The sequence below is a fragment of the Stegodyphus dumicola genome, chromosome 9, assembly GCF_044657685.1.
Source record: "Stegodyphus dumicola isolate Sdum_Otavi_A_Nest chromosome 9, ASM4465768v1".
Classification (NCBI taxonomy): domain Eukaryota; kingdom Metazoa; phylum Arthropoda; class Arachnida; order Araneae; family Eresidae; genus Stegodyphus; species Stegodyphus dumicola.
The window spans coordinates 138,367,277-138,384,846 of record NC_140776.1 but is presented as its reverse complement, the minus strand read 5'-3'; the positions used below and the strand labels follow the sequence as shown (position 1 = coordinate 138,384,846).

At 33.3% G+C, this 17,570-nt stretch overlaps 1 protein-coding gene across 2 annotated transcripts in view; it reads right to left on the bottom strand.

Moving 5' to 3' along the window:
- LOC118205606 (uncharacterized) overlaps positions 1-17,570 on the bottom strand; it is a 131,559-nt gene that overhangs the window by 24,730 nt on the left and 89,259 nt on the right. For both annotated transcript variants that reach the window (XM_035377898.2, XM_035377906.2), the window contains exon 3: positions 2,947-3,159. In XM_035377898.2, the coding sequence (XP_035233789.2) occupies positions 2,947-3,159 (213 nt within the window). The remainder of the gene's footprint in view (positions 1-2,946; positions 3,160-17,570) is intronic.

The following is a 17,570-nucleotide window of genomic DNA, read 5'->3' as shown; positions in this document are numbered from 1 at the left end:
TGTTTTACCTAATATCGAATTGAAATATTTAGAGTTTTAAATGGAAAGCTAAATTCGCACAAAAATATTTCTGCTACGCAAAATTTGCGAGTATTTGCATCTAACACCAGCTTTTTATTTTGAAGAAAGTAATGGAAAATACATTCGATTTAAAAATATTCATTTCATTTCTAAACAGAAAAATTCCTTAACAAACCTTGTACTTGAGCCTTTGTACTTGGTGAGAATTTGAGGGAACATTAAAAAATGCAACATTTTAAGAACGTATACAGTGGGATTTGAATTTGTCCTATTGCAAAGAAACTGTGTGGCTGGCTCTTTGTGTATTCTTTTCATAGCACCTGGTTTCTTTAAATTGCGATGGATTACTGAAAAAATATACATAAGCAGTAAAACATTTCCATAAAGCTTCCAAGAACTTCTTGAAGTTTCAATTAGAGAAATTTCAGTGTTAATTGGAATGTAAGAATTTGCATGTTTATTGCAAGTATGAGTCTTAAACAGTAAACTAGCTCTGAAGAAAGGCTTACACCTCGATATCCAAGATACATTGTGATGCAAGCAATCAAAAAAACGTTATCGTAGCAGCATATTGAATTTTTTTTTTTTTTTTTTTCTTAAAAGCAACTGTCTGGTGTGCTCTTGGTTAGAAAAATGTATTAAAGAAGCGAAATTCTTAGCCAGACTTCCTCTTATTAAAACACCAAGATTAGTTTGTAGCCGTCTCGTGATAAATCATATGACTTTGACAAACTAATCGATAGAAACTATACTTAGTTGTCAAGAAGATGTTTATATTCCATGTGCCACATGGTTGGCCTTTATTTCAGCAAGATCTGGAGACAGAACAAAGCATGAAATACAAACTTCACTTTCAGAATCACTATCAGCAGATTTCGCTGATAACGTGGGATGCCTCCATTTAAAAAAAAAATTGTAGCTAAATCAGAAATTAAATGTAAAGATACTTTGGAAATGATTGAAACTCTGGAATGATCTTTTGGTGGTGGGACACAAAATACGTAAATAGACCTGGTATTTTACCAAGATAATATTTCCATTCGCTGTCGTTCTTATACTACGAATTAATATTAATCTTTTGTCTTCATATTATAAAGCAGGCTATAATGTAGCCCAGATTTTAGCCTAATGCAAAATTTATAAGAATGATGTGGGATTTATCGCAAATGGTAGCGATTGCAGAGTAGTACTACAGCTACGTGCATAAATGACCTAAAAGCCGGCACAAAGTCATATGCATTGGATTTCTGATCGTAATTTATCTAAATGCATCATTCGTTGCTAACTGAACTCAAATAAATATATAAATGTATCAGGATTTAATATTGTGTGAATAAATATGAAATGGTAAATTTAACAGAATATCAATTTTTAATTTTAACATTATTTCAGAAAATTAAGTTAAACTTTGTACTTTGATACTTTGTTGGTTGTTCTGGCATGCAGCAGGAGATGCACTACTCCTGCTCTTTCCTGATTCCTGCATGCGTCCCGGTAGGGTCCTGACTTATGAACACCATGTCTGGGGTAGCTGCGGAAGGACAGGGGAATGGGGAAAGCTGTCCGGAACATATGAAGAGGTTTGTAGAAACCGAAACGTGGTGATTAAACTTTGTAATTTCATTTTGAAGATATTCTTTGTTTGCGTAGTATTTCCATACCAGTAGGTATGCTCATGTGAATTATTCGTATACATAAAACTTTCAAAGTGTTCATTGAAATGGTTAAAGGACACATTTTAGAGGCGCTGGCTAAAGCCCGCCAAATTCAACGTGCATCGAATAATAATAATAATAATAATATATTTAATTTTGAATTTTTTTCATATTAATTTTCTCAGTTTCTCTATTTGCGATCTAAAATAATGTAAAGCGTGAGTAGAACTTTAAAAAGTGTCTCCTTTACCTTTTGGTCTTGGCTTATTTGATTAAAGCGAAGCACTCGAGGGCTATCTGCAGAAGAGGGAAGAGATTCGCGTACACATTCACATGAGAAAAACCACAAAATGTCTATGCAGTCAGCCACTTGCCAGGATCCGAAACCCGGACTGGACTAGCAGTATTCAAGGACTTAAACGTTTGGCCCCTGGTGGGCTTTGTCCTGGGAATGAAATATATGTATCGAGCCTGATTGATATTTAAAGACTTGTAAGATATTCTTCCCGCCTTCCTAGCGTGCCTTCGTGGTGTAGTGGTCAGCACTTTAAGCCGGTATTTCAGAGGTCCGTGGTTCGATTCCCGGCGAAGGCGTTGCTAATTTTTCATCTCCTCTGCTTTCAAAAGTTACCTAATATCTCTACAGTGGCGCCCGAACTAAAAAAGGGTTGTGGATGATAACTCTCCACTCCCAGGATTTGGCGATTGGGTCCACTAAAAACCGCAGTCGCCCTTTAAAATGGGGTGTATGTAAGGTATTTTTCCTGCCTTCCCAGCGTGCATTCGTGGTGTAGTGGTCAGCACACTGTGCCGGTATTTCAGAGGTCCGTGGTTCCATTCCCTGCGAAGGCGTTGCTAATTTTTCATCTCTTCTGCTTTCAAAAATTACCTAATATCTCTACAGGCTTAGAGAATTAAAAACTTTGTTATAATGACTTATTTGATGATTTGTATTTAGTTAAAATCCAAGTAATAGTTCCTTCTTGAAAAAGCCTATTTTGTTTTAAATCTTTTTTTTATTACAAAAAACATTACTTATGAACAGAACTCGATGTATCAATTTTTTTCACAAGCAATTTTGTATCAAGATGCTCAAGTACTTGATGTATAAAGTTCTTTTCATAATTAATCTTAGTTTTTTTTCATAAGTAATCCTCCTTATAATAATAATTTAAAAAAAAAAAACTCACCTGAAATAAAATAGGCTTTTTCAAGAATGAAACGTTTGGATTTTAAAGTGAAACATGTCAAAGATTCTTATTTTACTTACCACAACAAGGTCGTCCAAAATCTACTCTCACCAGTTGCACTAGGAAAGGTTCTAGTAAGTTGACATACCACCAAGGAGAGGTTTCCATTTCGGATAAAGTGCAGGTATCCGCGGCGAAAGAGCGACTAGTGCTGCCATCGACCGCTTTTTGCGGTACTCCTTTGGCCACTATGGAGGACTGCATTGCAGCTTTACCAGCAGCTACATTCATCACTGAAAATAATATCGAGAAAGATTCTATAAATTAAAAATGCTTCAAAATATCTGCAATTTCAAATCTTATGATCATTAAATATCAGCAAAACTTTTAGAAAAGCATGTTATGTTTTCAGAAGCCTGTAAATGTTGGTATTTTTGCAAGGAAATGGCAACATGAACAACTTTCCTTGTAACTTTACGTATCTCATCCAGATTTTGTTTTTTGACTTTTGAATAGGAGGTATAATATTGAAACAAGAATGGTATAAAACAAAAGTTATATAAAATTATTTAAAGGGATTTTACATAATTCTTACATAGATAAATGTTTCAGTTTAATTTTTCTAGCTATCATTTCAGCAAATTTATTAACACATCATCATAATTATTGGCTTTAGCTGTGTTATATTCATACGAAATTAAGAAAGGATTGGACGAGCATCCATATATTGTTCGACAAATATTTTATATTAATTTTAAGGTATTAAAATTTCATATATACAGTAGAAAGAAGAAGGATGAAAAAATATTCAGAGAGCAACATTAACATTTAAACTAAGTTATGGAAAACGTGTACGATAACACGCAAAGTTACACTTTAGGTTTTGTTAATTTAATTACGGCAAAGTACTCCACGGTTATCTGCCTCAGGGGAAAGATGCCTTCACGAGGAAACTTTCTAAGGAAAATCTAGCTCTTATCCACATAACCAAAAAAAAAAAAAAAAAAAAAAAAATGGCCCAGGCAGCTAGATCGTTCGGCGGGATTAGAACCCTAGAACGAATTACTAATGTTAAGCGACTTTACCGCTCGGCCGCTAGTGGGCTGCAGCTTTAAAAATTTGCATGAAAACCGTATCGTATATTCAAAACATTCGGAAAAACAACCGTTTAATGCAACGGTTCTCAACCGGTAGTACGCAAGAGCAAAATAGGTGGTACACAAAGAAGCAAAGTATTTTTAACTAATAAATTCAAAAATTCAAACCACAGCATCCTGATTAAGATTTTTCTTTAACACTCGTAAATTTTTGCTATTTGAGCTTAAAGAAGCCAAATTCATAGCCAGATTTCCTCTTATTAAAACACCAAGATTCGTTTGTAGCTGTATCGTGATAAATCATATGACTTTGACTTTAGCTGACAGAGAGACTTTAGCAAGAGGCGAACGATCAGTCCGCATGGCAGTTTTCGTGATTCTTCCATGTTCCATTTCTATTCAGAAACTGAAAGATAATCATTGTAAAATATAGTTGGGGTACTAAAGGTTTTCAAATTTTGTTTAGATGGTATTCGTTAGTCAAAATGTTGAGAACCGCTGGTTTAGTGGAATTTTCCTACTTTCTCACATGATATAAAATAGATTAGTCATCACGAATCCCTTTGGGATTACCATGCAAAGGTTAAATAGTCCTCCATTTCAAGTACAGAGACTGCAAAAAATGAAGACAAGTTCTTTAGTTTGGTGCTAATTGGATGAAAACGTAAATTCTACATTTTTGCCGCAGGGAGAAAAAAATTGCGTCTCCTTCTTTTAGTGATCAAGTCAGAAAAAATTTAAAATAGTTGTTCCTCTGAGAAAGACAGATGTGTTATAACGCCCTTAGAGTCCAGGTTTAGTACCTTAGAGTGAGATGGCAGATTCAAAATTTGAAAACATTACATTTTGAAATTTGTTCTTATCAATTCTATTTCAGAGTTTTTTCACTTCAAAACCATTGTCTCATCACATATTGCAACTGCTTGTTCAGGCACTGTTCTTACTAGTATCATCCTCTTGCTTCTCAGGAGGGAATATTTTTAGAAGATGCATAAACTATTAGAAAAGTCCATAGTTATGCAGGTGAGTAATAACGAAAGAGGCAGAAAAAATACTGTAGCTCAGCGGAAAGAATTTCACTACACGTAACACAGCTACGAAATAGGTGATTGATCTTCATATCGTCTAAATGAAGTCACTGATTGCTAGAAGAAAGAAATGGAATCCTTGGATTCATACAGTTTGTATTGTAAAAATGACTTGATTAAGCACATAAATTTATCAGTTCTATAAAATAAAACGACTTTTGGCTTACAGTAGTAATATATTAAAATTAAAATTCCATGACTTTATGAATTTCATTACGTTTCTCGATGTCAAATTTCTAAAATTTTGGATGTGCAATGACCTAAAAAAGCGGTTGACATCGAAAAAGTTTTAAAAAATCTATAAATGTCATTGGAAATTCAGAATGAACTTCATTTGAAAGATTATATTGCAGCCTATTCGATGGTGTAAAGACTGAAATTCTATGATGATTAAGTTCGATCGTTAAGTCAGTATATGAAAGATATATCTGTAAAAAATCGTTTGAATGTTATAAAAAATATATAAACCGGTTTTCTAAAAAATCTCTTTGAAGTATACCCATATCCTATTTGGAGAATATATGTGCCAAATTTGTTGGACACAGAGTAACAGGTAAAAGCACAAAATTTCATAATTTATTGTGTAGATTTTCAAAGATCTCTTTCTGTCACAGGTGATGAAGTCCACAAAGAATTAAATATGCATTAGTTTAACATTTTAGTTTCTTGTAAATTAGTTTTTTTAATGAAACAGATGATTAAACTCATATATTTGTATAAAATAATATCATCACTATTGGCTACAAAGTAATGTTGCTCCAAAACGTCATGGAGAACACGTTAGAAGAACGACTTAGCCAGAACTTGTAGCATTCCATAGAAATGGAAGAGAAGCTCTTTTATTTAACGCCAGACATCATTTCAACTTTAGGATACACCCTTTTTGTTATAGAGATTTAGTACATTTTCCATGCAGTGCGTCTCGGTCATAACAGATTTCACGATTCAGTCTGGCCTGGAGTTTGAAATGCGCAAGCGATCACAGTTTGCACGACTGTAACGTAGGCAGGGTGAAAATGCCTGTTCGACATCCTCATGTCGAATATTTTTCAAGTTTCGGAGGATGTCCGATATATCTTTAGCGCACGCTGCAGTAGAAAATGGAGAAGAAACATGTGTAAAGTTCTCAAATGAAGATGTCCCCAGACACTACTCCAGATAAAACTACAATGTAGAAGCTTAAGATTGGATTTATGATCTTAAGCCTTTTTTAAATGAAAATTTTGGAGGCTTCTTATTCTGTTGAATAATGTATTTAAATTTTAATGTGGTGTTCTAATTAACTTGAAGTTAGAGAATTCGAACTTCGCCGTATTTTATTTACTGAATTTCCCCACATACACGCTAAGCAAGAACAAAACTAAAAGCTGCTGTAAAAGCCATTCAGAAAGGCCATATAAATTATGAACTTACAAAAGGCACAGCTTGAAATGTTCTTCAGTGAAGAACATAATAAGCATAACCAGAAAAAATTTGAAGGATGTTCGGAAAAAGTAGGATACAAAACCACTGCTCCAAAGATGTCAATGAAACCGTGAATTTTGTGGGCTGTTATCCTGTTTTCGTAGTCAGAATCTACCCTCGTCATTTTCAGTCTATAAGCCTATTTCTTCGTTTAGTTGGTTAAAAACTGTAGTAGCGCACATGTCGTTACGCACCCCTACACCGGAGTTGATGCTTTGTAAACGAGCCCTCCAAAATTAACAAAAGCAAGCCTCCAGCAACATCTTCAATTCTCAGGGAAGCGAGGTTATATTTCTGTATGTTGAAAAGAAACGTTAATTGCGGTCATTTATTTAATGATGGCAATTCGCATTTCCTTCTTAAGAAACAGAGAATACAAAGAGAGTGAGAAATTTTACCCATTTTTTCCTATATTATTATTATTATTATTACCATCACTTTCTTTGTTTTTTTTTGCAGGAGAAAAATGGCTAGTTTCTCAGAAATTAATAATGCAGAAAGAATTGATAATAAAAAAATGAATTCATTTCGGAAAATTTTTCATTATAACGATTAAATAAAAAAAATAGATTTAAAAAATGCCTTGACATAATGTGAACGCATAAAATTCGGTTCCATGTTTTCTTTATTGCTGTATTTTATAGGTTTAAGTACTCCCAGGCCTTCAGATATCTGAACAATAAACGAATGCTTGAGTGATTTACTTCCTAGTATGGCTGTTAAGATTCGGAATTTCAACTTACAGCTTAAAGCCATCGCCACATATTTTTAACAATTATTTTTATGAGCTCATATAAATTTTGAGTCTTAAAAAAGAGCAGTTATTTCCCAATTGTAGTTTTTCAACCACATTTTCTATATTATTTGCAATTTTATTCACCCGTATGAAAGCAATTTAAAATGCAGAAAATGTTTCGTTGAATCAGCCCTGACAATACTTTGTTTTTGGAATCTAGTTGAATAGCTAGCGTGAATCATTAAAAGTCATCGGTTTCTTAATAAGTTTATTTATTTTGGTAAGTAAACGAAGAGGTCTGTTCTAATGCACGCTGATTTTAGTTAAAAACAAGTTTACTTGAATATCAATAATTGTAGTCTTTTTGAATCTGAGTTTTTAATTTCTTCAAGATATTGCTAGGTCTCTTAATTCTAAGTTATTATATTTCTTGAAAGCAAAATGCACACAAAACTGTTGATTCATTTCCTATAAAAGTGAAGGAAAATCATAATTAAATAAGTATTTATTCACTTCAATCTTCTTCTTCTTCTTTTTTTTTTTTTTTTAGTCCAAAGGGATTTGAATCCCGAAGGACTATTAGTTTCGTTTTGGCATTTTGCGTCGGACTCATAAATGTCGGTTCACTTTTCAAACTGTTGCCACAAAATGTTAGAGCCCTGCATTATATTTGAAGAAATTAAATAATGAAAAATCTGCATAAATGTATGTATATTTCTCGTATTGTGATAAAACAACGGTACATAGAGTCATCGAATTTTGAATAACGTAATCCTCCAACGAATATGAGCATGTGGAAGACCAAATTTGAAATTTGAAATTTGTTTTATGATCGATTTCCTATTTTTTAAAACTTTGACGAATTTTTGATTAACAAACTCAAGGATTTCAAAGCAAGAAATGGCAACGTTGTGCAGAAAAAAACATTTTTATCTCCAGCGCGTGAGTCTCTGTATCGGAAATTCTAAAGATATGCTCGTTTTAAAACTATTTTGCGATATTGCTGTTGCACTGGATCTTATGGTTTAAGTGCGAGGAACATGATATTTAATAAAGAAAGGTAACACACAAAATGTTAAAAAACGCCCCTTTGGACGTAATTTAAAATCTGAAACATTTCAGATTTTTTTTTTTTTTTTTAATTTTTATTTTTTTTTAAGGTAAAATTCAGCATTTTTCGGAGGAACAAACTTTGTGTAAAGATATTGCATCATATTTACCACGTCTTGATGCATTTTAAAGCTGCAATAAAATACTAAAGTTGATAATTTAAAATACATTGTAAAAAAGGTCTCTCATCAGTTTGCAAAAAGGACAGTTCCATCCTCCCTCTCACCCCCCAACATACTTTGCCAAACTGATAACGAGTTAAAATCTTATAATCTTGTGTGTATATTTTCGTATTCGCAAAATTCTTTCCATCTTTGTATTCTTATTGCAAAAATATTGAAATGTTTATTAAGTATGCTTGTTATATACAGCAGGGGCAGCTTAATGTGATCACGTTTGTATTAATAACTTTATTAACTGTATTAATAACTTTATTAACTGTATTAATAACTTTATTAACTGTATTTATTAACTGTATTAATAACTTTAACAGAATGATAGTATTAAACGATGAGAAAAAAATCTTTCAAAATAGCAAATAAACTTAACTAATTTAATATAAATATTAGTAAAAAATAAGAATTAAAAAATTTTAACGTTCGCCCAGAAGGATTTGTTAAGGTTTTTTATGCTCTCTCTAACCTCACTGTCTACAAGCCTGCTGTAGTCCTCCTACTAACCCTAAAACATTTTTTTGTTGTCTTTCTAGCTTTATTATTAAGCGTAATTTTTTCCCGCATTTTCGCCTTATACAGTTCAGCAGCAAAATTACATTATTATAAATTTTAAAAGCAGCCTAGTAGTATACACTTTTAGAATTCCTAATGCATCGTTAAGTATTGGCAAACATTTTTTTCTGTTTCTTTTAGTCTTTTTTCAGTTCCTCATATCAAAGTTTACTTTTGTTTAATAACATGGAATTTGTTTTGGCCTTTTTATTATTAACGTTTTGTGCATTTACTTTATTTATTAAATGTCACGTTCTTGGTGCTTATGCCACATAAAATTCGATTCAGCAGCAAAATTACAAAATATTTAAAAACAGCGCAACTTTAGAATTTCCGACAGACACACTCGCGCGATGGAGATAAAATTGATTTTTTTTCGTGTAGTGATTTTTTTCCGTATTTCGGCCACTACTCGCTTTGAAATTGTTGATAAAAAAATTCGTTAAAGGATTGCAAAATATGAAACAGGTAATAAAGCAAATTCGAAATCCAAAATTCGGGTTTCCAGGTGCCCATGTTCGGGTACAGGATTACGTTATTCAAAATTTGATGGCTCTAGTTACCATTTTTTTTTACAATGTGCGAAATATACATGCATACATTCAGATTCTTCATTATTTAATTTCTTTAAATAAAATACAGGGCTCTAATATTTGGTAGCAACAATGGCCTCGTATAGACGAAAAATGAATGAAAGAGTAAACACAAATACAAATTTTGCATTTGTTTTAACATTAATTAATACAAATTCTGAATTTGTATTAATTAAAACATGAAAATTTTGTATTTGAAAATAAGATTTAATGTAGCTACTTACTGATAATGCAGTCATTAAATCAATGTGTCATGTTTCATAAAATGAGTTTTAGGTACACTAAGTTGAAAATATGCATTAAAAATAATAGCTTAAGTCATTGGGGAGATTTTGCCTGGCCAAAGTCGTTCAACAAACAAAAAATATGCAAATATGCACATTATCATTAAAATGAGAATTACGGATCTGATGGAACCGCCAGTAATATTTCTGTATATTTGTTTGTTTGTTCTCTATCTGAATTGACATCGAACTCGCCAATGGAATGTAGACAGTTGCAATTAGATAAGATGTGCAATGTAAAAGGTTTATTTATAAGCGAAGTTTTATAATGCCTAAAGAAAAATTTCCATCCGTATGAATATTTCCCGTTAATAATATTTTTTAAAGCATGCGAATATTGTTTCAAGAGCATCTTTATTTCAAAATGTAAAAAGTAGATATCACAAATAAACATCTTAATTATATTTTTCGCAACCGCTCTGTGTTTGTCAAATTGTATGCACATACATTGGTATTAAAAAAAAAAAAAAAAAGCCCAAAGTCCACATTAAAAATTTTACTTTCATATGTTTTTCCCATTAAATAATAATTTAGATTAAAAAACCAAGCTGATTTTATCAAATGCAATAGTAAGGTAGATTATATTGCGGGCATTAATAAATATGAAGTTCTCCATATGGCTTTTGGACATCAGAAGACCCAGATCCTAGATAGGTTTGGCACAAGGCGGCTTCGATGAATTTGCTATAAAGCGCTGGTTTGAACCAATAGTCTGGGTATGCTTTTAAATCAGAATTTCCCCCGAAACTATTATAGTAAACAGCTAAATTTTATTCTGCAAGGCAAACCAAATTTCACTGAATAATTAATAGCATATATATCATTTCATACTTCTTTTACCTTGCAATTACTTGCTGGCTATGAGAACTTCATTGGCCGCATTTATTTCCCGAGTTTGTCTTTTACGCGCATTCTCTGAACGAAAGTTCTTTGACGAGAACATTAAGCTACTGAATTCAAAATGCGAACGAAGAGAGAAATCACATTAAAGGGTTATTTCAATGTGCCAAATTATTATAATGGTAATTGAGAACAAAGGATGAGTCAGAATCGTCTCGACGCCGCTAATGTTTAGTCATTTATGGAAGACAGCGTAATTTAGAAATGGTAAAAAAAAATTTAACATTCGTTAGTGCAAGAAGTCTACCCTGCATAACACTGCTCATTTAAAACGCTTCGACGGCATTTGATGCACAAGAATCTAGCTGCAGTAAAATTAATACAGCAGCAACGCATTGCTGTTGCCTTCAGCTAAAGAAAATATTCTTATTCTACGCAGAATATAATGTTTAAGCTACATTTAATGTAGGACTACATTCCTCAATGACGGTCTCAGGGACAAAAGAATTTTATGACGCAAAACATTTCTTAGTAGAAAGCTCATATTTCACTAACCCAAAAGCTATAGTTTCGTTTATGGATGTTTTGATAGTTAAAGGAAACCAATGCAAGACGCAAAAAAGTTTGGAAAATTGAAATTGTGGTTGAACCACAATGCAGCCTCAAAATTAGGCACAAATACACAATATTTTGATGACGTCACAGATGCGCACGCACGAGTTAGGTGATAACATCGTTTAATTCTATGTCGATGGCGAACGGGTATGAGAGCAACGTACTGATTTTGTTTGTACAAAAATTAATATAAAATGCCAGAACGTAAAGATGTATTAAGAATACAATACAAGAAACAAGCAGAAAAATTAACGAAAATATACTGCAAAAAGATAATAAAAAACATTTAGCTGTAAAAAGGGAGATAAGATTTTTCCAATGGTGTCTGTCAAATAAAAAAATTGATCAGATGTGTATACAATATTTAAAAATCTTAGAAACTCGTTCTACGCATCTAAACCAGAGGGCATTTGGACAAATGCAACAAGCAGTCTTCTGTCAGTTTTTATCTTTTTGATTATTTATTCATAACGAATTACTTGAGACACTCAATTCATTATATGCACCCTAAAAACATGCCTAACTTTGTTATGAATTTGAAAATTGGTTATATTGCATGTATTGTTTGCGAAATATTTATTTCTACACCTAATAGTTGTACAGTCTTGTATAATAGCTAGCTTATATAAGTTAACATTACATTTCTGTTCTAAACCGCAGAAATTTTCCCATATAAAATGAATTTAGAATCTGGTAGCTCATACGCACATTTTTAGCTATCGTTCTGTCTTAGCAAGTTCCAAACGGTAATGAGCAGAATCAAAGTCATATAACGTGAGTTTCCTTTCAAAATAATACATTTATAGATATTCCAATTAACGAATCACGAGGAAACAATTTATCCTTTTTGGGCGGAGAGAGGCAGAATAAAAGAGTGCTGTGGCAATTAAAACCCGATTTATCAAAATCACACTACCACAACAGAATCATGTTTTCTATCTCCCTCTTTCCCTTTTACCTTCAGATGTCACTTAGATATTATAACTGAGAGGACCAGGAGAAAAAAACTACTTGCCCTTTGACTTTTTGCGAGAACCAACATGAAAAGGAAGTTGTGTTTTCAAAGCAAATTAATGTTTTATTCACCAAAGTTATATACGCCAAGTATTCCCAGCTAAGCTTTGTTATTGTAATTGAAGCAGAACAAAGGTCGAATGTTACCCTTTTTAATATTCCGAAGGAGACACCCACTAATACTACGTAGCAAAAAACTCTGAAAGCTCTCAAGATCGCCAGTCAAGTACTGTCCAAGGTAAAAAAAGTTTGTCAAAAATCTCGATACCAGCCGTGTTCTCTAGGTGTCTGAAGTGATACCCAATAAAAGATGAGAACGCTTGCGGAAAGAGCCCCTCCCCTCGCCCGGAAAAATTCAAATATTTCGACCCTCAGCTATCATTACTAGATCATCTACTTTTGAAAACAGAACTGAAAGTCTTACTCCATCAGATTACATAGTTAGAGCTTTAAGGTTTTACATTTTATAACCCATAATTTTTATCTTTACTGTCACTTCTACTGCCGTATTAGGATGCAAAGATCCTACACTTCTATTTCTGTAAAAGGATACACTTCAGCTTACATGTTAAAATGTTCTTATTAGGATGCAATTTAGTTAACTTGTGTAAGAATAGAGCTTCTGGAGTAAAAGGAGGGAACTTTTGGCAGCGACAACTGGCCTCCGTGCCATTTGCCACCCAATTATTAGCATCACCTAAATCGGCTTTAGCTTTTTGCTAGCCATTTTGCTTACATGTTTAGAAGACTAACCCAAAGTTTGTAGTAGGACTTTGGTTTATGAATTCCAAACGTTTCTTCAGTTTTAATTAAGCGATTTTATGTTAGCTTAAATCCCACAAACATCGATGTCTGTTTTTTTACACACGAGTTATGCATTTGTTGAATAACAATGAAATTGTTTATTTTAAACCTTCATCTGAGTTTATAGTTCCTTCAGTAGAAGCCTAAAAAGGGGCAATATGTCTCCTGATGGTCCACACGATGCAGGACTTTAGTTTTGTAACTGATACGTTTCCGTACAGAGTATTAAAATTAACCACAGTTATTTAAATCAAACCTAAGTTCGAAGAAATTTGTTTGAATCTTGACAATAAATACAGTAAGTTCTTGAATATACGTTTTCAATTAGTTACACGTCGATTTTTAATATTATCTCAATAAATATAATAACTGATATTATTCTTATTCGGAATGCTTTTCCTCGAACTGCATTAATCTTCACATTACATTAATTTTTCTCATCAATACTTTGATCAATTAAATTAATCACTATTCGTTAGTAATGAGATTATCATATTGCATAAACTACAGAAATTCCAGTGTTGCGTAAAGTATCCCAAACTGGTGGGCCCACTAGCGGCCGAGCGGTAAAGACGCTGAGCACTGGTAGTTCGGTCCGAGGTTCGAATCCCGCGAACGGGCTGGCTGCATGGGCGTTTTCGTGGTTTTCTCCATGTGTAACGTGCATACAAGCCAGTTTCTCTTAAAAAGTCCTCCACGAAGGCATCCCTCCCTTTAGGCAGATAGCCCTCGTGTGCTTTGTCATAATTTTATTTTTTCCCAATGGCAGATTGTAAACAATTAGAAATGTAACCCAGTCCATTAATTTATACAAGGCCAGATGTGGTTGTCTCTTTATTATGGAGGCACCTAACAGGTGGGCCACCATCGCCTTTCCTGTGAAGGAACGGACAGTTACAACCATCCCTTCTCCGGGATTCGAAACCAGGCCCTTCGCCATCGCAGTCAGCTTCCCTGACCAATACACCGACTGGGCGGCGTGCTTTACCATAATTGAATAATCCAATCCCAAACTGGTATCGGCAGTTAATAGCACCTGTCTAGGGATCAAGTAGTCCTATGTTCAGATGCTATTCAGGTCTTTAAACCATTGAAACATAAAATAACTCTTAAAAAACAGCCCGTGCAGCTTCATATTATTTCGTCAAGATATGTTCTGCCCGCCCCCAATAATTTAAATGAAGAAATAACGAAATGCATAGTTTGTTAGATCTGATATTTGAACAATTTGTAATGTGATCAGATTTCATCTTCGAAGGGGGAAATCGTTTCATTGGGAAGAGAACCTTGACTGTGCGGACGAAGAAAATTCTGAAGTCAAATGAACTGAACGGCCAACTGAATTAGCCTTTATGAAGGCGAAATAAATTCGAATAATCATTTTATCCGATATCGAATATGTGTAGTAAAATGTGCTGGGTGACAATATTTTAACTAATTCTATTCTATTTAAAAATGTCCAACAAATTATAAAATTTCTTCCAACTAGTTACGTTGAAGAAAATGTAAATTTAAATGCATCAAAAAATCATGTGAAAAATATTTCATTACAACTTTTTACTTTGCTATTTTAATCATTGCTATTTTAATGAACTTAATGATAACGTCACACTATTATGCAGAATAGGCAGTCTGTATATGAAGGCTGAAAATTCGCATGGCCTTATTTAATTCTAATATACCACCTTTGTAGAAACAGCGATATTTATAATAATCACCTAGTATTATGATGTGGATGATGTTAACATAAGCATCTGTATAATACAAACATCTGAGTTCAGTTCGAAATAGTTATGAACACCTCTTCGGAAATCATAACATTTGCGATAACTAAAATAGATTAGAGAAAATTAGATGCTGAAAATGACAGATTTTCTTAGCATTCAGATTTATGAACCAGACGTAAATAGTGCATCAAAGTTTATTCAATCACGAAAGTGTAATTTTCACTTCTCGCTTTCATCCAGCATGGTTAGTAACCATGAAATTTAAATTCCGTTACCATTTTTTGATCGAATTAGGTTAAAATTAACTTTCACTGCAAAATTATTAATCAGCCGAATAATACCTAAAGTCAGTGTACCTGAATTTCGTTTGCCTGATTAATGGACAGGTGAATAAACTTTATTTCGAAAAATAAAATTTCCTCTATTTTATTCATGAAATATATGCTATATCTGTACATCTCATTCTCTTCCATGCGAAGATTTATTCAATTTTCATTTAACACGGTTTTGTAAAAAATTAAAACTGTATTTGCGTACGATTTAAAAGTGAATTATCGAAAGTATTTATTCCAACGTATGTATAAAAATAAAAAAACATGCTATGTATAAAAAACTTTTTAAAATTACATAGTTTTAATCAAAAGTTCCATTTTTAGTGCATTTGACATAATTAAATTGGAATTTGCAATGGGGTGGATATGTTCGAAAAAATCACGATTTTATCCATACCACCAGTTAGTATCGATAAATTAGTGGGCGCATGAAACATCATATCATTCAAACATACCATAAAAATTTTATGTTATATTTAATGTTAAAAAATACGTATTCGAATGATTTTGCTCGTGATAAACCCGGTAAATGTCAAGAGGAGTCAGTATCGGAGTCGAAACAAGAGTTTGCGAGATGGCGGATAATGACAGATTGAGTGTCAAACAGAAAGTGAAAGTTGTAGTGTTTTTTGTCAAAACGAAGATTTTGGTGACAACATAAAGACGTTTTCGTGAGCATTTCAGTACAAGATTAGCTCCTTGCAAACAGACCATTCATAGACAAATTATAAAACCAGTAGAAACCAGTGGCTCTGTGTTGGAGAAAAATCGACGGCCCTCCATGAAGTATCCGAACACCTAAAAATAGCAACAGGTCTCTCTTTAAACATTTAGTGGTTCATCCAAGATGAAGCCCACAGATCCTGACCACACACTGCAAATGCTGTTCTTGATTTCTTTTATGACATGTTTATTATGCTTGTGATGTCCATCGGTTACGAAAGTGGGAGACAGTGACTCTCGCATAGCTCAGATGTTAATCCATGTGACTTCTTTTTATGGAATTTCTTGAAAGATAAGGCATTCGGTAGAGATCTACAAATGCAACGTAATTCAAGGCTCTTAGTATGCAGCTTCACTGCCAGATTTCTGAAAACAGACTGTTGTGACAAATGTAAAGGTTCACTTGCAAAAGGTTTTGAAACAAAACTACGTTGACACTTTAAATAAGTCTGCTCCAAAATCACTTTTCGAGTTCATACAGTTAAAAGGCCTTTATTTTGATATATTTCCATCACAATAAATGTGTAATAAACAAAATAAAGCGTATGACATCTTGTGCGTCGCTGTACTTCCACAAGCTTTCCAGTGAATCTCCCCCTCCGTACTTGACAGTAACACAATGATTGCTTTACACAAGCTCTGATTTGGGATTTCGCCAAAGTTTTACTCTTGTTTCTGCTAAATAACTCGAGTTTCGATTAGTTGCTGAAAATAACAGTATTCCACATATTTTAATCTTTATTAAAAAAAATTTCTTTTTACCCTAAAATCACTCTTTTTCTTTCCTCTTCGATTACTTTCACTGATCCATGGCTTCGTTACAGAAATCTGTCCTGTATATCTAATATCTCACAGAGTTCGACGCACTGTTTCAATAATTAAAATTCTTACCAGAAAATGTTGCCACAGAAAAATTTATTAGCTGCGTCTGGAGGATTTATTTTTCCACATCTAATGAATTGATTTCTCTGCGAGTAAGGGCTTGTTGGCGGCCGAGTTTTTAAAACCGCTGAGCATTGGTTGTTCGAACCAAATTCAAATTCCGGCAAATGGGCTGGAAACATAGGTGTTTTCGTAATTTTCCCCATGTAACGTGCAGGATAAGAACCAGTTTCTCTTAGAAAGTCCTCCACAAAGGTGTTCGTTTCCTCAGTCGTGTGCTTTGCCGTAACCAAAATAAAACAAACCAATTCTTTAAAACTTTTAAGTAGTTTTGATCTTCGAGTTCTGGGTTTATTCGTTACCTTCCTTGTATCTTTCAAATATATTCTGCACTGTTGAATGTGGATTTCCTATCAGTTTGGAAATATGTGCTTGTGATAAACTTTTCCGTACTTTACCACCTTCTTTTCCTCCCTGTTGATAGTATTATCATGTTTCAACCAACTGAGCTCTCTTATTTTTGCCATTTTGAAGCTAAACCAATTTTATAAAATTAATTTCGAAGTTGTCTCTTAAATAAATGATTTACAGTGGGTAAAAAAGTATTGGCAGTTGCCTATAATTGATCATATTACCTAACAAAGGAAATGCTTGACAATTTTAGCTA